The sequence below is a fragment of the Eschrichtius robustus genome, chromosome 2, assembly GCF_028021215.1.
Source record: "Eschrichtius robustus isolate mEscRob2 chromosome 2, mEscRob2.pri, whole genome shotgun sequence".
Lineage (NCBI taxonomy): Eukaryota > Metazoa > Chordata > Mammalia > Artiodactyla > Eschrichtiidae > Eschrichtius > Eschrichtius robustus.
The window spans coordinates 128,140,968-128,163,877 of record NC_090825.1 but is presented as its reverse complement, the minus strand read 5'-3'; the positions used below and the strand labels follow the sequence as shown (position 1 = coordinate 128,163,877).

The 22,910-nt window shown below is 40.8% G+C and overlaps 2 protein-coding genes across 2 annotated transcripts in view; one reads left to right on the top strand and one right to left on the bottom strand.

Annotated features, from left to right (window-relative positions):
* Positions 1-470, top strand: part of GLRA1 (glycine receptor alpha 1) — a 105,369-nt gene extending 104,899 nt beyond the window's left edge. The window contains exon 9 of the mRNA XM_068534891.1: positions 180-470. Coding sequence (XP_068390992.1) covers positions 180-470 — 291 coding nt within the window. The remainder of the gene's footprint in view (positions 1-179) is intronic.
* Positions 471-14,270: 13,800 nt separating this feature from the next.
* The window catches only part of G3BP1 (G3BP stress granule assembly factor 1), a 38,286-nt gene continuing 29,646 nt past the window's right edge, over positions 14,271-22,910 (bottom strand). Inside the window, exon 12 of the mRNA XM_068536255.1 lies at positions 14,271-21,868. Coding sequence (XP_068392356.1) covers positions 21,662-21,868 — 207 coding nt within the window. The 3' untranslated portion in view covers positions 14,271-21,661. The remainder of the gene's footprint in view (positions 21,869-22,910) is intronic.

Genomic DNA, 22,910 nt, shown 5'->3' with positions numbered 1-22,910 from the left:
CCTCTATAAGGCATAACTCCCCAGCCAGCCAAAGAGCCTTCAGGAGCCTGGAATGGTGCCGTCTGGGAGGCAGGGAAAGCCAGATGGGCATGGCCTGGCCCCCCGGGGGAGTGCCTTGCAGGGAGGGTGCCCAGTCCCTGTCTTATTTTAAGTAGAGCCCCATGTTGAATCTGTTTCAGGAGGATGAGGCCGGAGAGGGCCGCTTCAACTTCTCTGCCTATGGGATGGGCCCGGCCTGCCTTCAGGCCAAGGATGGCATCTCGGTCAAGGGCGCCAACAACACCACCACCACCAACCCACCTCCTGCGCCATCTAAGTCCCCGGAGGAGATGCGAAAACTCTTCATCCAGAGGGCCAAGAAGATTGACAAAATCTCCCGCATCGGCTTCCCCATGGCCTTCCTCATCTTCAACATGTTCTACTGGATCATCTACAAGATCGTCCGCAGGGAGGATGTCCATAACCAGTGACGGGTCTGGGATGGGGGGAGGCTGGGAGAGGGCAGAGTGGGAAGAGCACAGGAATCTGAGGGCCGAAGAGGAGGGGACGAGAGGGAGGGGGCGCACACACAACCATCTCCTTCTCTGCAATGTGTGCAATCCCAAATGCGGCGATGCATGACTCTTAGAATGTGGCACCATCTATTTAACCTCGGGTGGCTGGTGGGAGCGGGGAGGGAGGGGCTTTTCTAATACAGGAACTGAGGGGCCAGGGAGGAAGGGGAGGGTTCGGGGTGGGTCGGGGGGAGTGGGAGAAAACAGCTTTCAAAAATTTGAGTCCGTGGGCTGTGCAGTTTTCCTGTTTGGAAGGAGCGTGCAGTCTGCCCCAGAGCAGAAGGGAAGCAATATAATATAGGATATATATTCATGCTTAATATTAATCCAAAACCACAAGAACAAAAGATTTCTTTCTTAACCTATCAGCCTAGTAACTGCTTAAATTTTTAAAGTCACAGAAGTGATGGACAATTTTTCCCAGAGTGGAAACAGTCACAAATAAGCTTGCTCTGGTGTGTGTCCCACATCACACCCCTCCAAACGCCATGCCTATCTTCAAACTGGCCCAGGCGGACTCATGCCAAAAAGCCACTCCGCCTCTGCTTCAAGAGGATCGTGCGGCCCAGGCATGGGTAGTGGAAATGGGGAAAAGTGGAGAGAAGAGAAGGGAGTGACTAAAGAGATGGGACATTTCCGAGGCCCGAAGAATGAGAATCCATCCTCAGTCTCCAGGCTGAGGACCTCCCTTTGAGCTGCCCCTCTCTGAGCCCTCACGCTTCTGTGCTTCACCGCCCACCCCACTTACCCTCCACCACCACCCAGAAATGGCCGCCGTGGGTTTTCTCATCGTATTGCCAATATGCAATCTTTTTTATGGTTGAAAAAAAAAAGGTAATAATCTCAAGAAATAATATGCAGGTAGACTGAGTATAAACAGATGCACTTTTTTCAGATGTCTATTTTTGGGGAGAGTCTCTGGAATTGCAAGTGGGTGTATGTTTGGGAAGGTGGGGTCCGTAGGATGAAACAGATGCATTATATCGTGGTTATACAGAGTGAAGTTTTGCGAGGTGAAAGGGTAGCAGTGAGGCTGCTGCCACTTAGATGTGTGTATACGGGTGGAAAGAGTAATGTTTATAAAGTCTGTTCATTATTCTGACATTTCATATACCGCAAAGAATGTGGGAAGCTTGGCGGGGAAGACCCCATTATATTTTTATAAGTCTTTTTTTTTTTGTTTTCCTTTTTGGTGCTTTGTTTGGCTTTAACATTTCAGAAAGTTAGACAAACATTTCTCTCTCCTTCTAACTCTGAAGTGCCAGAACTATCCAAGATAGCTAGGGATATCTTGGGATAGTTCTGCGGAAAATGGAGAGAGCCTGCGAAGTGAACTGCGGGGAGTGGGGGAGCCCGCTCAAGGACACAGATGTTCACAGATGGGAGGTCTTCAAGGTGGGCCGCAGAATTAGAGGGGAGCTCTGTCCAGCAGCCTCTGGCCCACCCTCTGTCAACACCACTGCACCTGAAATGACTGCACTGTGGCTTGTGGCATCCTCCCTGCTATGGCCCGTGACCAGAATACTGGGGTTACATTTCTTTCTTTGCACTTTAGTGGATCAAAGTGGTAGGTAGCTGGTGAGACACAGCTGACAGTCAGTTGTACTGAGCCTTGGGGTTCACCTGTGCCTTTAGAGTATCCCCAACTTAGGGCAGGACAGAGATGAGACACTGGGAACCTACCTCCTCCCTAAAGCACCTTTCCCAGGGGAAATTTCTCCCATTCCCTATGCCCATAACTAATGCCCAGAGAAGCCCAAAGAAGCAGGTTAAGACAAGATCCAGAAGTGATTTAGGTAAAGAAAATGCACTATGCAGCCAAAAAAGGATTTGGCTTTGTGGCTTTAATGAAAAAGCTGTTTACATCCAAGCTCGAAGGTTAATCAATCATTGCCTTCCCTTCTCTTGGCCTGTGTAGACCAGAAAACTAAACTGTATTCTAGCCTTGGAGGATGTGGGATGGAACCCGGAATCCTTTTTTCTAAGAAGCATTGAGGGATGGGAGCCAAGTGAGTAGGAGTCTCTCATGTGAGACCATCCTTTTCCCCACCACTAACATGTGTCTGAAGGAGGAAAAGTTAAAGAGAGGGACTTGAACAAATACTACCAGTTCAAGACTAGAATAGCAGCCTTTGAACTGCTATTAGCACCTTTCATGAGCACTATATTCACTTTATTTAAGGGAGAGGGGAAAAAACCCTCAAATCTCAAGTGGTGCATGGGTCTCTGGAAAGGCTATCATCCCCTTTCACTAGCACTTTATTCAATTTAGGGGGCAAATCATTTTTTAATGAAAAAAAAATTAAAGAACCCCTTCTCTCTACTTTACTCATTATTAGACTAAATTCAGAATGTCTGAAGTCTAGGTGAATCGGGCAACAAATGCGCTAGGCCACTATCAGGAACTAAAGACAGTACCATTTGTTGTAAGACATTTTTCCTCCACTCAAACTGCAAAATCACACTATACTCCTTGTATGAGGTGTCTGGAATCTCCTCAAGACAGAGAAACCACTGGGCCATTTGCCCAACCTCTGCTGGATCCCTGAACTTGTGCCACAATAGTCAACCTCTGTGTCCACTGGGCGCTGCCAGGTCTAGTTGGTAGTATCCAACAGACAACAGAATCATCTCTCTGAGACACAGAGGGGATGAAATCTTCTCTCAGACTATTCCAAACACAGCATCTCTCATAGAAAGTAAATGTGAGCGGATGCATGACAGCAGTGAGAAGCAGCATGTGAACTTCAGTCCTGCCACTAATATGCTGGGTGACCCTGGGTAAACCACTAAGCTCTGGTGTCTCTACATACACAATGGGGAGAGTGGTGCAGGTGATTTCCACCTCCCTCCTGGCACTGACTGCTCTGTGTGCTTGAACTGGTCTATAGGAAGTTCACACAACAGAAAGTTTAATGTCACTTTGATTTCTGAACTCTCCGGGCGGCTATGAATATACCTATGCGCACGTATATGGACACACACGGTTCTTGTTGCCTTTCTTTGGACGATTTGCAGATGTGTTTTTCCTTTCGCTCCACTTTATCAAAGGTGAACAATCAATCACTGTAATGTCAAACATCCCATCGTGAATGAGGAATGGAGCATGCTCAAGGAGAACACATTATCATTAATGTATAATGTAGTCAGGATTTAGCATCTAGTTACGTGGATTTATTTCATCATTACAGAAAATCAGACTAGGTAATTTAAGCCAAATATTTGTTTAGTTGGCTTTAACAAAAGGGGCAATACTTCCTTAATTGCCTCTTCAGTTTGTGCACAGAGGACATCATGCCTTGGGACTACAGATGCCAAGTGCTGTGGTACAGAGAAAACTGATTTAGGTCTAATGAGTGGTTTACTGGTTTTCAAACCCTTTACGTGTATAGACCAGTATTTCTGCATGAAGGAAGAACTGCATACTGGCATAAGACGAATGGGTGATTTCACCCACCTCCCAAACTGCAGCTATTCCTAGGAGCCAAATTTAGGAGAAAGCGATTAAGCAGATGATAATACCGATAACTTCTTATCGATTAGCTTACAACATGTCTCATTTTTCAAGACCAGCCAAAATAAATGGCTCAGCTCTGCCATCCTCTGGTCCTTTCAAATATTCAAGAGTCCATTCTTGACTAACGCTACAGGGAGTGACCAAGGACAGGCATGAATAGAACAAAAAACGTGTGTGTGTATATGTGAGAGAGATACCTTGAACTTAACTCTATTTTTAGTTTGTCTACAAAGACAAAAGGTCATTTGATCCAAATTATTTCTTCTTCTAAGCTGTCAATAAATAAGAAATGTATCCCTCTAAGAAGTTCACCAATATTTTTCATAGGCTACTTTTTTCATACTGGGGAGAAAATACATATGACGGGAGATGGTTCCTTTCTTTGAGAGTATGCGCTTTTATGAACGTCATTAAAAAGAGATGAGATGGTGTTTTGTGAGGCTCGATATTAGATTGCAGAGTAGGTTGGTGCCCCAGCTAAGCTGGTACCATCGCTAATAACAGTCTTATGAAAATTAAGATTCCTTAGTTAATTGCAACATACCAAAATTGAAGGGAGTTATCATGTCTGCAGTAAGTGCCTCCTTAGGAGAAGAAGCTGGCAAGCAGCGGGTACAATCTGCATCAGCTTTAGGACTGGGGTGGAGATCTGAGATGTGCAGATATTCCCTAGTCTGGCTGGAAGCCCAGCCCAGGGGACGATGAATACCACTCTGGAAGCTATCAGATTTATTCAATGAGCTCCTTCTGCACATTCAGAAGGCTGCCCTCTACCCTAACTCTGAAGAGGCAGGCAAGATCAGGTTTCCTCTGTGAGCTATGGTTCTCAGGTTGACCGAAAGATTTGCACTCTGAGGGGCTGGTAAGGTCTGCTGAGAAAGAGAGATTGGATCTCTACGCCCTGATATAAAGTATCTTTAATGAACTAACCAGACCAAAAATTCTCTAAGCACGGAACAGACCAAAAATTCTCTAGCAGGGAAAAGCTAAAATATAATTTAGCTTTTTTTTCTTCCACTAAGTCCCTTCTCTCAAAAACCAACTCCTGAAATTTAAATGAAGAACCCTCCTATTTTCCTGCACCTCTAGGAAGCCAGGAACAGGAGCTTATCCTGACCAAGGAAGGAGTAAAAGACATACGCTTTGTTTTGATTGAGCTGGGCTGCTCTTAACTACTCGTAGCACTGGGAGGCAAAGCATAGGTTGCAAAGGCTTTGGTCTCAGAGTATCCTGAAATCCCAATGGACGGGAAGAACCTCCGTGGATAGGTTGAAATCCCTGTCGTAATAAGGAACTTTAAAAAGAATCCCGAAACACTGCCCTCCCTACCCCAGCCCAATGGTTAAGAGAATGAAAGCAATGACTTCTTTCTGGCTGTCCCAGTTAAAGATCTCAGAATGTCAAGGAGAACAAGGGCAACGTGCCAGCACCTCTCCCAGGCCTGAGTAACCTAGAATCTTGAGGGCCCAGACTAGATGATGTCTCTACCAAGTTATTACCCTGTTGCTCCCTTAAGGATTTCTCAGGCTGTAAACAGCAATGGCAGTAGATAAGTTTGCTCATACGTGGGTGCTATTTCATGCTGTTTTGATGGAGCTGTGTGGTTATTCAAAGCAATAGTTAAGGTGCTTTATCATTCTTTGCAACAGCAAAGTGAGTTCCAAGGTAGCAATTATTGCCCAATAATTTTTAGGATCATTAAAGCTTCTTCAGCTAGCGTCCAGACCACTCCTTCTCCCTCTTCGCTCTCCACCCCCCCTCTGCCTCCTCTCACTGCCTCCATCAGCATCCCTCTTTCATCAAGCCGTGCATCTTGTTTTGTGAAACCCAGCTCTGCCAGATATGCTGATGTATTTCTGAGGGGGTGGAGAACGGGATGCTGGGATGAGGACTAGAATGCACTAGTAGCTCCTGTCTCATTTGTTTTAAGGCTGTGATTTCTATTCTTCCTCTTGCTCTTGCATTTTGAAATTTCAATGCTCTGGAAAATTGCCACTGGAACATTGGGTCGAAAAGTCATACTACAGAGAATGGCAAACCAAAAATATACCCTTCAGAGAGCCCAGTGATGAAAATTATATTCTATGTAAGGCCATTAACCAGCTGTAGACCAATACCAGCTAATTAACCAGCTAACTAATAATGGGGATGAAAGACATTCGCTGGCGACATACAGATTCCAAGCGAGATTGGGTCTCCCATTCCCACAATTGCCCTGCTTCCCAGTTCCCCGCATTGCCTTGTTTTAGGCCTGCCTTTCTTCAGATTCAACTGTTTTCTCATGCAACTTCAGAAACCCAGTGTTCTATTTAAACACACCTGCCTCCTGAAGTAGACAGAGGTCAATGGGAAGTGGGTCCTCATTCTGGCGCTACCTCAGGCTCACCATGGAAACATGGGTAAGCTACTCCACCTTCCTTGGCCCAATCACCCCCCTGTAAAAAGAGGGAGTTGAAGGAGATTTATCACAGCCAAATTCTGGATACTTTGATGGGTTGAAGAAAAGAGCATACTGTGTGTTGTAGAAGGTTTCACTGTTTCCACATTGCAGTGTCAGGCTTGGAACCCCATCCCAGGCCTGCCCAGAAGGCAGGTAGGGAGAGATTAAGAAAGATGAGGGTCTTGGTCCTCAAGAAGATTACAATCTTAATTTTCTGGCAGTGAAAGTCTAGGTATTTCACAGTACTGATAAACTAGCTTCTCACCTGAGAATCCCATCCAACATCAGGACAACATTCCACTCTGTATTTTAGCATATATGTCCTGTGAAGGCTGTACCCCATTTCCTATGGCAGTTGTTTGAATTCTCTCTGCCAGAGACTCTGGAAGGATCAAAGAGAAACGCATCAGAGCAGAACTTATGAAATATCCCTGGGGAAATAACTGCAGTGACTCCACGTCCCCTCCCAGCCTGTCCCCCACACACCGTTTAATCGTAACAAGAAAATTCCAGCAAGACTTAGGAATATTTTCCTCTGTCTCTGTTACTCTAGCTGCAGTTAAAGGCAGAAAAAAAATGGGACTGCTCCAGACCATTGGGGAGGTTCATCGAAATTCATACCACTAACTAGGTTATACTAAGAAAGAGAAAAAATATTACAGCAAGAATGGCTGGAGTTGAGCCAGCTCTCTCCAATCGCCCCCCACCCCCAAACAAACCTCACCCTCGCAACGATGTTCCTGAAATTGATTCCACACGCCTGTAGCTCCAACAAACACTCCTTATAATCAGAAAACACTGCTCCTGTCTTTCCCAACAGGGATGTGTTTATGGTTTATAGCAATAGAATCTCTTCAAAATATTTATAGGGTGACATTATGACAAATGATCTTCACTCTCCCTTCATCTGGCCCTGAAATTAATGAGAATATTGCAGATTGAACTTTTTTCTGGTTCCAAAGTTAAAAATAAATTAATAGATTTCACATAATAAAATAGAAACCATAATGTTTCCATTAGGAAACCAACCGCTTCCTACCCCTGCTCCCCATCACCATATAGCCACTTCCTTCTTTGCCCCTGAAAGATTCAACCCAGGGATATTTAAAAAGACCTCTAGAATGGATAGATGTGTGATAAAACAAATACAGTGAAATGGTAGTTGTATAGTCTAGGTAGTTAATATAGAGAGTCACTGTAAAATTCTTTCCTATTTTCCCCTCAGTTTTCCTATCTGTAAAACAGAAGTACTGAATTAGTTGAGCCTGACGAGTTTTCCCAGCTGTAAAGTTTTTGTTGTTTTTTTAAAGGCCACTTCTCCAGTTGCCTTTTAGTTGCAGAAAAAACATAAAGACTTCCCCAGACTCTAAGGCGATCTCACTCTCCCTTTTCTCCTCTCAGCTTTCCTCTCTAAACCCACTTGTGATTCTCCTAGTGCAGTGGAAAAGCCACGAGCTTCAAGTTAGAAGGCTGAGACACAAGTAGGCAAGTGATCTTGAGCAAGACCATCACCTCTCCAACCCTCAGTTTCTTTATGTATTTGGGGATAATATTCACATCACAGACCCACTGTCTCGATAAAATGACATAATGAATGCTAACTCCACCCCCTTGATGTAAACCGTAGAGCATTTTCGTTATCTCAGTCTCTCTGAAGCTCCTTATCACTTCTTCCTGTTTGCCAGAACAGGTCACCAGAAATCTTTCTTTCAGAATTGAGGCTGGCTCCCAAAGGGCTAAATCCACCCGCCCTGCAGAGCAGTTGATTCAGTGACATTGCATGACTAGCCCCAAGGATTCTCACTGGCGAATTACACCACACTTGCCTCAGAGCCTGTACACACACTGAGAGATCTAAATTCTAGAACCGATTCCACTTACCAAGCACCTGCCTCCCTTTTTCCCACAGATACCATGAGTACCAGCTAAATAGAAGCACCATATTAAGCTCTGTGAATAGTGGTCACTCACACGTAGACCATTAAGAGATTATGAACAAACCCTGAATATCGCAATAATATTGTTGAGCATCTACTGTATGTCAGTCTCTTTAAATTATATAACTTATAAATTATATAATTCTCACAATGGCCCTAATCCTACTTCTCCTTTTATAGATCAGGAAACTGCGGCTCAGAAAGCTTATGTTACTAGCCCAAGTCCCAGCCTTGCGGAAGTTTCATATTATAGAGATGATGGGAAGCCAAGTTTTGGAACAGGCATGACATGTTGACCTCTTCCACTCATCTGTTTTTGACTTCAACTAATTATTTCACTCTCTGTGACCTTAGTCACCTGCCTGTAAAAAGCTCTTATCTTCCCAAATTGTTGAGTATAAAATCAAGTAATTGATGTGGTAGTTTACTTTACATTAAAATAATTTAGTTTACATTAAAAAGCAGTATATTGAAGAGACATTTATTAGTTTAACTCAAATGTATCTTCTAACTGATAAAACACATGGTTCCTTTTGCCTAGGTACATTCCAATACACATAAATTTAACCTCCTGTAATCTGTTATGTGCCAAGGCATACTACCTTGTACTAGACTGGAAATCAAACATCTTCTAGATCAAGAACCAACCAAGACAATCCTTGGCCTTCCTCTTCTCAGAACTTGGTAATGAACAATGAATATAAATCAGCCCACCTTAAAAGGTTGAGAGCCTATTAATCCAGTTTTTGGTACATGAAGGATTTGGAATTGATATGGGGCCATTTTCTGGCTAAAGGAATTGTGGAAGAGAGCAAAATGAGTAAACAACAGGGCAGAATGGGAATAAATGGCATTTGGAGGACCACGAGAACACCTTGTCTGTAGGCCTGCATGAGAGGTCACTGTGTCCTGGAATGGCTTGGATTTGGCTGGACTCATGGGTAAGGACTAGAACTTTTCTGGAAGTCTTTCCTAAGTCTAGAATCCCTCTAAAACATTCACTCAACTAAGAGCCTACTACAAACAATACAAGGCATAGGAACCAAAGATAAGCACCATCCCTAACTACAGAACTTATATTTAGTGAAGTGAGATGTGATATGGATATGAATAACTAATTCAAGAGAAGATCTGATAACAGATGAGGCAGAGAAAGAATTCAGGAGAGGTCTCTTGGAGGATGGGACATCTGAGCTCAGACTCTAAACAAAAAACTATTTTCCACAGCAGTTTACTTTTTAGATTTATGTAACTGTAGTCTCACCCACCTTTCAAAGTGTTAAACACAAGGTAACTACTTCCCCCAAGCAGCTGCGGAGGTAAAGAGGGAGCAGCTGTTTATATGAGGTACCACTGAAACAAGAGTATTACAAGGGGCAGCCTGACCAATGTTCCAGTAAAGGGGGGCCTTCTAACAGCTCTTGACTCCTATCCAGGCTCTGGAAATTAAGTGGGAAAATAAAATCCTAGGGAAATATGTGGACATAACCCTGCCCCACACACTCAAAAAAAAATATATTAATAAGCTACTGCTTGTCTCCAAGTCCTTTTGTTCCTGACTTAACAATCGCCTAGGTAACTTGATGTGTATAATCTAGCCAGACCAGTTCATGGGGGTAGGCTTCTTCTTACTACATTGCCGAAGTCCCTTTTGGCCTCATCCATGACTCTTCAGCTGCATCAAGTTTGGCGTCTGGCCTAACAGAACCATCAGCTACCAGCAGTGACACCAGAAAGGTCTTGGCGACCGCTCTGAGGACCAGGGCCGCTCCTTCTGCACAGCTCTGGACGCTGGTGAGCAAAGTGGTGCTCTGAATGGACCCTGTTTAGTGACCCCAAGTCAGCTTCAGCAGGTCTCCTGGCAACTGTTAAGTACTTGCCTTTGGATGATTTTTCAAAATGTCTCAGCCTAGAGAAAGCAGCTTAGCCCTTCAAGGTTTGAGCTGGAAGCTCAAGGAGGAGTTTTCAAAAGAAAGTGTCGTAGCCAGGGCTAGAATGTACATATTCTGTGCAGGTTTTCTATAGCCAGGGCTAGAATGTACATATTCTGTGCAGGTTTTCTATAGCCAGGGCTAGAATGTACATATTCTGTGCAGTTTTTCTATCAGCTTTGTTTTTAACCTCCCTACACCTGCCTGTCTCCACCTACCTGCTCTTTATTAAATCTACTGTGGCAAGACAGCGTACCATGAAAGCAGGGCATCAGAATAAAGCAGAGCTTCTTTTCCTACATCACAGGAGGGGCTAACAGAAGTACCAAAATACTTGGTACTTACTAATAAGTAAGCAGCTTGGTACTTACTAAGAAGTACCAAAATACTTGGTACTTACCAATACTTGGTAATACTTACTAATGTGGAATGCAGGAAATATGTGACAAAGGAGGGTACCATGGACCATGCAGAAAATAAAACATGATATGTTTCACAGCTTAAGAGCCATTTGAGCAGTAGCAAGCTTGAAAAACATGTGAGATTTTGATGGATTGTAAGAGTATTCCAGCAGAAGGAACATAAGTAAAAAATATGGAGGTAAATAACAAGAGGCACAATATAAGGCATAGTGATTATCCATTTGGCTGAAGTCTAATGAATGGTAGGCATGTTTGGAAAGACAGACTTGGAATCCATCAGGACAACCTTAAATGTAGAATAAAGGGTCAGGACTCTATTGAGTATGGCAGTTCTCAAAGACAGACCAATAGGGTATTCCCTCATGGTTTGCAGAGCAGTTCATCCAATCCCCTCTCTCCATTAACTGATACTTCCAGCCTAATTCAAATTTACCTGTACTTTGTTGCAGGGAACTTGCCTTTCCCTTCATCTCAGCAGCAGATATAGTTAATACCCACTAGAAATTCACATCTTCTAGGACATCAATTCAAGCCAAGTTTTAAGCATTTACTTTGTGGTAGGTAGGCACTAGAAAGGGGACAATAAAGGTACAGTAGAGTCATGGTTCTACATTCAGCTCACTATTCTACAGTGATTCTGAAAAAAGTTACTTCTAGAGTTTCTTCTTTTGTCAAATCTCAAGCCAAGGCAATTCTTAGTACAATGTAGCTATTTGTAAAGAAGAGATTGTGATCCTAGTACTATTACATTTTGTTGATCTGAAATATTAAACAGAGATGACCTAGAAGAAAAGAATAATCTAGCATGTCCTTTTTATTTTCAGCTGTAACTAAAATGATTCTCCCAACCCAAAGAGCATCTATTCAAAGCACGAAATCATGACTATAAAGTAAAAAGGGCATGGAGCGCAAAAAAGTCAAATACGAATAGAAAAAAAAAAAAACAGACAAAATGTAACTGGTTTTTAATAAGTCACTGCTTGTGGAAGTATGTAAAAAGAATAATTTGCCTTTCTTTAGAAAGAATATTTTTGGGAAAGAGAAGGTTAGTATTGCCTATCCTAGTCATAGATGAAAGATTGCCCCACATCTTTTTTAGAAGTGGTGCTTACATATCAAATAATCAATTTGCTAAACTCAGTTTTTTCCACGTTAGGTATATATTTCTACCACATTTAAAGCTGTACCATGCTCAACATGCCATTTAGCCAGAATAGTATGCAAGAGACAAAAAAATTGGACATTCCCACAATGCATTTCAGAGCATGTAAAATTCAGACTATTTCACATTTTAATGGTTCAACCTTCCAATACGTGATCCATTATAATATTTTTAGCATAAACAACAGTTAAAATGAGATGAGTGAATTAAATCCCAAAGGGGTGCGACTTGCTACTTAGTATACTGGACACAGATTAAATACCTACCCAATGTGATTCTTGCACATATTAAACAAAAGTACAACTTCCTTAAAAAAAAATTTTTTTTAAAGCAAGTTAAATAGCCAAGTTCTACTTTCAAGACAAACATACCAAGGACCTCAGCAGCCTCCAAATAAGCTTGAAAAACGACACAATACACGTCTTCCCTGCTGTAATTAGACTTGACGTGTACAACATGAACTACAAAGTGTCCAAGACAAAACTCTTAATGCTTTTAAGCCTCTCAGCAAGGTTGCCAAAGGGGATCCACATGTCTCATTGTCTGGATCAGTCCAAAAGTGCTGTATCTAGAACTGATGCAAATTACTGCAATGTAAATAACTAGTGTCATTTTGGGTGAAACGCAGTTGGAAAGGATAGTGACTGCTCACTTTCTAAGCGTTCAAACATACTAAAGTGCTCCCAAATCACACATTATTTGGTCCTCTCCCAGAACAAGCCATTTCCAGAGACCTCATTCTCAAACCTGACTGACCCAGGGAACCCACGGGAGGAGATGAATTACCCTGCAGCCACAGTTGTTGTGAATACCCTGGGCCCTACTTGGAAACTGGCCCATAAAGAACTGGGGACGAACATGACTACTTGATATCCAATTCACAGCTAAGACAACATTAATGAAAAAGCAGTGTTAGACCGATCTAAAACACTCCAAAATGAGTGGCAACATCATCAAATAAAGGCTCAAAGTCAGTCACTGTATTTTATTTTCATAATTTATCTTATATTTAGTTAATTTTTTTTTGTTTTTGGACAATTCACCCACTAAAATGGGCCAATCTCAAGAGTTGCCCCCCAACCTTGCCAAAGCAAATGACTTCTGCATAACTGGAAGTCATCTCCAAAGGACTTGCCCGTGTTTTCCCCATTTCACTCATTTGATATTTGCACAAAAAATCTACCCTTTGTCTTAAAAGTTGCCTGACTTGATGTTTAGGCAGAAGAGCAAATCCCATGTCACGATATTTCTGCAAGTGATTTTACATTTCCTTTTTTCCAAAAAGGCAGCTGCCAACTTAAATGTGTGACACTGTGGGGATAAAAGTTGATTATTAACTTTCAACAACTCCTGGGGTTGTTACCTGAAACCTCACACTTTGGTTCATTACACTTTAACTATTCAAAAAGTTACTTTAACCCCAAAGAACAAAAAGGCACTGTTTAGTTCTTCAGGTCACAATGCCATCATTGGCTACACAGTCCGTTACAGCTAAGACAAATGCAAATTACAATACTTTTGGGAGATGTAAAAACTATGCTGGGCTGGGCAGTGTTAGTTAAGCTACAAAGTGCTTGATCACCCATGATGGAAGAGGTTCAAGATGATTCGTACTTCCCTGTAAGAGACTACGAAAAGTCACAAGCCCACATAGCAGTAACTGACAGCTAGCCAAAGTAGAAGACATTTCTAAGTAACCTGGGGACATCCTAAACAATTAATTGGCCTGGAAAATTGGGTCAGGATTAGTCACAAAGCTCCTCATCCTTTCCTGGAAGAAAATGTGACAGTATGCCTTTTATATGGAAATTTCTTTGTATATATGTATAAACTTGGTATGGCCTTAATGCTGCAGTTAAGGATTTGTTTGGCTACCTCCCACCTTAAGCAGCATGTTAAGCAATCGCTTCCTATTGTACATTTCTACTTCTCACTGGACTCTTAACCTTGAACAACCAGTTAATTCCCCTTTGTCCCTTATTCTTCCCCATTTTTTGCATGAAGTTATAAATGTTATGGCAGTTATTTTTTGGCTTGTAAAAAAATCTATTTCTGCAGTTTGAAGATGGAATGTAAAATTTCTGTGATACATGTATATAAAAATATATTTATTGAACCATCCATATACACATATCCATGTTGATTCCAATGGAAAAAAAATTAAAGTTTTCTGAAATTTTCCCTGTGGTTAACTCATAGTTGTTACTAGTTAACCGACTTTATATTAGGAGAACTTTTGAAATCTCCCCATTACCCGAGAGAAACCTACGTATCATCTGGAAAACATCATTTCACTTAAGACAAGGCTTTATGCTGTTCATTCAAGATATATTTATTGATAGGTGCTATGGGAGATACAAAGATGACTCAGACACAGATCCTGCCCATAAGGAGCTTACAGTCTAGTAAGGAGGAAAGAACACATACGTGGGATACATGGTCAGAGCTAGGTTTCAGTAAGATGTATCTAATATCGTGTAGAAAGTAGGCTGGGAATAAGAAGAGGTCAAGGAAGCTGAGAGGCCACTGAAATTATCTAAGTGAGGAGGAAGATGTGAAAGACTGCTGAGGTAGAACTGACAGGACATAGCTGGACACTGGATTTGAGGAGTAAGGAAACAAGAAGCAGATGACTGAGTCTAAGATGACTAAGACGTAAGTCTAAGGTGACTTAGACTTATGGCATGGGTGATGACAAACTGAGAACAGAGTAGGTTTGGGAATTGAAACTTGGCGCATACAATTCTTGTGCATAAACACAAAATGCCCAGGATATACTGGGCACAATCAGAAAGAAATAGCTAATTGCCCAGACCGGGGATGGGAGTACTTCAAAATGACTGGTGACTTCCTCCCTCCTCTACCCATCCCTCAAAATTTCCAAACAATCCCCTCCACTAGGAAATGCATAGTGCCTATAATTTACTGAATTAAGTCTGATCTCTAGGCATGCCTCCCTTGTGAGAAAGAAAACAGAAATACACTAATTTATTAATTGAGTGAATCATCATTTACGGATGCTTTCACATACCTCCAGGAGGAAGGAGGAACACAGAGATTAATCCTCAAGTCCTTGTCCTCCAGGAGATTATGGTCTCATAAGGTAGGTCTGTTCTAATTCTAGGTTGAAGGGGTAAGTTATTAGTTAAGAGAAAGGGATAAAGTATTCTAGGAACACATTTTAAAATGAAGGTTGGGACAGACTTTCAAACAGGAGGGACAACGTGTAAGGAAAGTAGATGAGAATAAATTTGTTCCTCACTTCAAATTCTGCACAAATCAACCCCTAAAGGGGGGCTACCCTCTCGTAAGACATCTTTTCTCTTAGGGGAGGAAAAAAAAAAAAAGCTCGAACTAGGCCTTGAAAAAAATGGCTTTGATGGTTAAGAGATCTGGGGGAGATGGGGGTGGCGAGGAGAATGCAGATGCAAGTCTATCTTCAGGGAAGTGAAGGCACTTGAAGCCACAGAATCAGCCATACCTGGCTTGTTAGAGGAACCGTAAGTAGTTCAGCATGGCTGGAGCATCCTTTCGTGAAGAACAGGGAAAATCATTGGAAAGGGAGATTAGAACCCTGATTCAAACATGGTGCTGCCAGGCACTGAACAGGGTACATGCCTAAGACCAAATTGCTGCCCCTTAGGAGCTTACACTTATAACAATACAAGGTGGAAAGAGCACCACAACGTACAGAAGGCAAAATGCTGAAGGATTTAGGAGAAAATTACAGCTGAGTTTCAGCTATTAACACATTAGGATACCCAATAGCTTTCTGACAGCTAGTAGTAAACCCATCCCTGAGGGGAACACAAGTTAATGTCCTTATTGACAACAGGCCCTGGTAGAATTGGGCATTAAAACAGTTCTAAGAAAACAGAAAACTTGGGTATGAAAATTGAGCTAATGAAGCAACGGGGTAAGCATATAAAATGTGGCTCCTTCCCTTTTCTCCCCACATCCTACCCTTTAACAATTCTGGCTTACTAGAGCGAACATAGGGCAGGATTGGCAATTCCCGAATGTGCTTTAAACTGACTTGAAACTCTGTACTAGTAATCTGGGCCATCTATCTTTTGAAAACTGAAGGGGTTATTATACAAATCACCTTAGTCCTTTCCAGCACTAATATTCTAAGAATTCCAGGGGTCTCCTGTTTCTTGTGGTAACCATCAGTATGGGAAGAAAAACTTCATGGAACTATTCTGATGTTTCTCACTTAAAATTATGATTTTTTTCTTTTATATAAACCATAAATGATTCCTATCCCATCAGCTAAGTTCCACGCCCACCCCACTCTTCCTCAAAACCAACATCTACCTATACAAATTTATTTTTAACATCATGTGTTCTGCATAATCTATTTAAAGTGTACACTGAATCTTTAAAGAAGGGAAGTCCCTTCTTCTTTCCTACTTCCTTATGTCTTCATTTAAAAGCCCCAAATCAGGGTACATACGCTCCTCATAAAAACATTTAATTTAAACCAAACCCAAAGTCAAACAGGTGACAACAAAGCTTAGGGAGATTATCAGTAACCAAAGTGGTTAATATAGCAATAGTTAAAACTGTTTATATACATATTAAATGATATAATCATCCCTCTAACTACTACCAATAATACAGGCAAACTTCCCATAAATGGGTTTCCGAAAAATAAATACTTGCTAAAGTAACTCAACAGTGAATTTTTGGTAAGCATCGCTTACTTTTTTAAAAAACAAAGACACAGTGGATGGATACAAGTCCCTTAGGAATCTGTGACACTGGACACATTTCAAAGTAATAAACATGTATGGATTTCTGTAACTGTTCAGTTCACATGGTTTATGGAAGTAAGAGGAGAAATGATTTCCAATACTATTTTCCTCTCACTGGGAACTAAAAAAGGCTACCAGGTTCAAGTAGAAACTGGAAAAGAGGAGACTTCAAAAGTCATGCAATCAACGACAAACAGAGGCTTCCCTGGTGGCGCAGTGGTTAAGAATCTGCCTGCCAATGCAGGGGACACGGGTTCGAGCCCTGGTCCAGGAAGATCCCACATGCCGCGGAGCAACTAAGCCCATGAGCCACAACTACTGAGCCTGCGCTCTAGAGCCCGCGAGCCACAACTGCTGAATCCCATGCGCCGGAACTACTGAAGCCCGCGTGCATAGAGCCCGTGCTCTGCAACAAGAGAAGCCACCGCAATGAGAAGTCCGCGCACCGCAACGAAGAGCAGCCCCCACTCACCGCAACGAAGAGCAGCCCCCACTCGCCACAACTAGAGAAAGCCCGCCCGCAGCAACGAAGACCCAATGCAGCCAAAAATAAGTTTAAAAAAAAAAGGAAAACAACTTTGATTCTAAGCCAATACATAAGCATAATCATAAGCAAAAGTGGTTAAGGGCTGTAGGCCACCTTTAATCAACTTCTCACTCAACTCACTCAGGCCATTATGAAAGACTGCTTCATGAAAGCATGAGCAAAGCAGTCTAATTTCAGCATCATCCTGAGTTAGATACATATCTACTAAAAAGAATGAAAATAAAAGTTTTATATCACACGTGCCACCACTTCTTCCTTAATTCAGTCTAGCAAGAGTTCACAAGCCTATCTATGGTCCCCAGAACCTCGATATTACAGTAAACACAAATTCTAAAAGGTATTACTACCTTAAAACCACAAATCCTTGTTTAATTATCTAGTACAATATGGCCATTACTTGATGAGCAACTTTAACCTACAACCCCATCCCACACAAGACATTGCTAAGTTGCTAACACATTCTTTAAGGTTTCTAAAACATTTGCGAAAGAGTACCTCTAACTGTCCACTGCCCATCTGTGGTATGTTAGGCAGTTAGCTAGAACCCCAATTTCAAATAAATGCTGAACTTGCTTCTTTTACAAGGTTCAAAATTGCTAAACTAAAAGTTCAACGATTATCTAATTTGTATGCAGTTCCTGCAGAGATTCTTTCAAGTAGCACAAAAATAAAACTTTAATATAAAAGATATTTTTAGATCAGTAGATTTGACAAATGCAATCATTTACTTAAAATAAGCCACAACATGAACAATGGTCTACAAATTTAAACCTCATAGAAAGAAATTTTCATATAGATTCGAACAAACTGTTTTCTATAAAGTGCCACGTTTTCCACTAAATCATTAAACTCTACAAAGGTTTTCAAATATAAAAGGGATGAAGAAAAGCATCAGAGGATGGCAGTTATAAGCAAAACACAACTGTTATAAACTCATCTGTATGATGCTATGATAAAAATATTACTTCCATATCTAGATTAAATTATACTAAATGTATTATCAAACCAGATGAGAAAATAATCTAGTAACTCAATGTTACTGTGTTACCAAACAGTCTGCAAAGCCCTACAAAATCAATGTTTACGCATCTACTTTACCCTAAAGGAAATGGAGAACAGTAATGCTAACCTTGACCCGAATGTTTGCAGACTCAAGTCTCTATACTGTAGTTATTTCATGCCCTATGCCCCTAATGTCATTCAAATATAAATAGGTAGGCATTATGGTTCTAGAGAAAAAGCAAGAGTTTTGGAAGCCAATCTGCTCCTAAGCTACATGGATGACTTTGAGGCCTCTGATGTCATTTCTTCATCTATTACTTTGGGAGAAATCGCACCTAATCCACAGGGTTATAGTTGTGAAAATTTAGTTGTCTAACCTAAAACTAAAGTGCAATTCAACTAACACTGTGATAGTAACCTACTCAACCAAAGCCAAATAATTATTTTTGCATTATCCATTTCACTGCTCCATAGCAACAGCTCAAAAAGTTGAGAACACAGGAGACACAAGTAAAGCCCAACCTCAGCATAAAAGCAAACAAAATTATTTTTGTACAGCCAAGATCTATTTATTTTCAACAGATCTTAAAAGAGATCCACTGAACCAAACTAGTCTTACCTAGCTAAAATATTCATGGGTGAAGGGTTTTAAACTCAGGAAAGAACTGCATGTTGGGCCATTCCTACAGATGAAAAATTATGTTGAATGTGACGAGTTGATGCTGTCTACAGAAAATCTTGCCCTGATCTATTTTATTTTCACTTTCTGTGAAATGTGAATATATGTGTATCTAGGGGGACATGTTTATTCCATCAGCAATAATGTAACCAATGATAGCTGGATACTTAATAGTGTTAACCATGATGCTAAATCCTATTTTTAAAGTCCAATGCTAGTCAAAACACCATAATATCCCAATTATGATAACTTGAAATTACTGAAGCAACCTTTTCTTTTCTGAAATTATGCAGTAATCCCCTGCAATAAATTACAAGCAGCATCTAGTACATTGCTACTACCTCCCCAAATTAAAAAAAAAGCACACAATTGGTACAGATAAAGGAAAGCTGAGATTATTCCTTACAGTAGTTGTTCCTATAATTCCTGAGAGAGATTTACTTGCTAATCTGTTTAGTCTTCTGAGGCTCTATTTCAAAGGAAGGACAACTTTCCCTGCAGTTGTCCTAGTCCACCATTCCACCCACCGTGAATTACAGGAGTCAGGACTACCTGTGTTCTCAATGGGGTTGCTTCATTTTCAAAGAGCACTTGGCACCACTGGCCCTCACCCAGCAAACCCTAGATGCAGGGTACGCATCTCCCTCCACCCCCAACCCACCAAAAATCCCACACATTTCTGCATGTCCTCTAGGATACAGTAACAGCCCCAAGTTGAGAAACACTGCACCTAGTTAGTGCCCTTAAAGCTCTGTTCTAAGGAGGAAAAACATTTTGAAATGTACGGTTTAGTATTCACTTATGAAAAATGGTTTCTAGGTTATCTATAATTTATCACCAAACATTTACTGCAACTTAATTTTTTTCTCAAAAATAACTCAGGCTAAATTTTCTTCTTTCTACCACAAGCTTAATATAAGCTACAAAAAGTACAAGCTGAATTTCTTCCAATTAGCACTGGACTGGGCCAAATGAAGTGGTTACCAATTAGTTATTTAAACTGACCCAAAACACAGCCATGTGACTCAGTTATATAAGTTTCTTTATGTGAAAGAAATGTTGCCAATTTTCAAATATTTGAGGTACTGAGGGTCAACTGATAACATCAAACTTCATTTTAGTTTAAGGCTACACCCTTCAGCAAACATAGAGATTCCCAGTAACAGCAAAACAAACATTCCTATTCCTACTAATATTCTATTCTCAAACAATAGTCCTAAAGATGAATACTGTTAAGAAAACAAATAAGTTAAATTTGACAACCTCATTGCCCTTGAATTAATGACAAGTTATCACGCAAAGGCTTGCTTCACAAACGTGTAAACAAAACCTTCACCCATCTCCCAAAGAGCACTCAACAGTAACATACTATGCAAAACGAGTATTAGTCTATATTGCCAGATTAAATTTTCTTCCAGAAACATTTTAATAAAAATTGGCCATTTCCAAGAAACACCCACTGCATGCCCACCAATAAAAGGGAACCATAACAAAATAGAAAATTTACCATATGGCTATGATTTAAGAAAAAAAACTAGTGCACACTCAAGCACACCAACAAAGTCCAATATTAAAGTCACATTCTTTCTTAAGGGCCATGATTAGGCTTCTGAAGAGACACTGAAATAAAACTTAATACAAACGCTGAACTACTCAGGTCAAAGGAACTCTACAGAAGCATCTGACCTCAAAAGCATTCCAGTTTGAGACTCAATTTCAGAATAAGGCATAACAAATGAACACAAGACATTCAGGGTGAAAGAGGGATTCTATAATTCCCAACATACTCTGAACCTAATAGAACAAATCTAAGTTTATTTTTTTTATTATTTTTCTTTAAACAATTGCCAAGACTGGAATCAAAGATAAATAGAAGGCACAACAGTTTTGCTCTGGTTTTGTGTTATTCAAATTTTTGAAATTTTTTTGGGTTTTTTTGGTTTGTTTTTTTTTTTTTTACAAATACAAATTAAACATGAAAAAACTCTACTTCAAAAAAAAAATCTAACAGTTCAAGAAAAGCTTATCAGTTGCATTCTAGACATTTAAAACCTATCTCACAGTTTAAATTTCAATGGTAAAAACAGGTTTTGGAACTGTTTTGCGACCACATATCCAAAGAAAAACTCTACCAACACCTTTTATTCAGTTTTTAACCATACCAGAGAGAATCTAAATTGTCGATTTTTCCAATGGCAATTTTTCCACACCAGAAGGTAGTCATGACTCTCAAAGAAGAGACAATTTGGGGTCTTCCTGCCTTCAAAATGTTTATCAAATCCTGTAATTCTCACAGGCTTTTGAAACATGTAGAAAATAAGTAAGAAATATTCCAATGAATGAAACATACCAAATGTCAGTAATAAGCAAGACACATTCCTTTGGGGAAACTGTTAAAAAAAAATCCAGTCTGTATATGCAAAGAAAGCAAGGAAATGCAGTCTTTTTTTTTTCTTCTTTAAAAATCTGTTTTCCCTAAAATATCATTCCACAAAACTGGAAGTGAAGGACTAAAAGGTGTGGGGGGGGGGGGGTGGGGGTGAGAGGGGAAGGAGCACACACCAGTAACACAAAAAGTAGAATTGTACAAACTTAAGCAGTTTATCATAGACTAGGATCAGATTCCGAGATACCAAAGGCTGGCTGAAGAAATTCACCATTCTGTGGGAGCTAGGGTTTGTATACTGCTGCCTGAAGATCGGTGAAGAGCAATTCACTGCCTTGGAGCAATGCCCCTTCCCACTCCAAATCCTGGTTTCTGCACCATGCCTCCACGGGGTGGGCCTCTCATCCCACCACCCAGCCCACCTCGAGGGCCTCCAGGTCCCCGAAGGCGGTTATCTCGGCGGTCCCCTTCCCGGGCGGCTCGAGTCTTCTTCTCTTCCACATTCAGACGGACCTCACCTCTGAACATGATGGGCTGTAAGAACCAAGGTGAACAGACTTACACAGAGTGCTTATGGGCTACTGACTACCAAAGACAAAACAAAGCTATAAACAAAGACAAAACAAGGAACCAGCAGCTTACAAATCAGCTACGTTCTCACAGTGCAGTTTTTGTCTCAAACTCAGAACACATAATTTTCCCATTAACAGATACATGGAAAAGCAGTTAGGTATGCAACCTAGTTCAGAAGTCAAAAAGTCAATTTAAACAGTGTAGCAGAGTAACTCTTTGTACTTATTAAAGTACATCTTATATTCCCAGAGAATTATATAAACAGAATATAAATAAAAATTGCCACTTTCTCCATGGATTGGGAGGCTTAGAATAAAATCCCATCATCACCTAATGTGGAAAGACTTTGCTGCACATGTTTATGCAAAGTACGTATATGTCTCAAAAACATCATGAATTTCATCTAAATATAATCTTAACATGCTATTTGCCTGAACAGAATTTGGGAAAATACTGAAGATAATAAAGATACCAGATCTTAGTGCAGGAAAAAAAAGTTACTTCCCACTAAGTTTTGGGCTTTTTTTTTTTTGCCAAGAGAAGTACAGAAAACAAAGGGTTACTCAAGATGCCAATGAACTCAATTTACGCTCCTTGCTGGTACTCAGTGGTTTTCTACTGTAATATTTTTTAAAATAAATATCTAACAGTACTTACTATGCAGAGAAGTATTCTATATACTTCACTTTTATTACCTCATTTAATCTTCACAACAACCCTTTCAAGGTTGTTAGCACACCTATTTTATAAAGACCAGCAAACTATGCACCAGGGAGGTTAAGGAACAAGACTGCACGGGTCACAAGGCTAGTGAGAGACAGAAGAGCAATGTAAACCAAGGCATCCTGACAGGAAAGCATAAGCTTTGAACCGACACAGCATGGTCAGACACCACGGTCATATTCTACAAGCTATTTCTGTACTAATAAAAAATTACTGAAGGGGGCTTCCCTGGTAGCACAGTGGTTAAGACTCTGCGCTCCCAATGCAGGGGGCCCGGGTT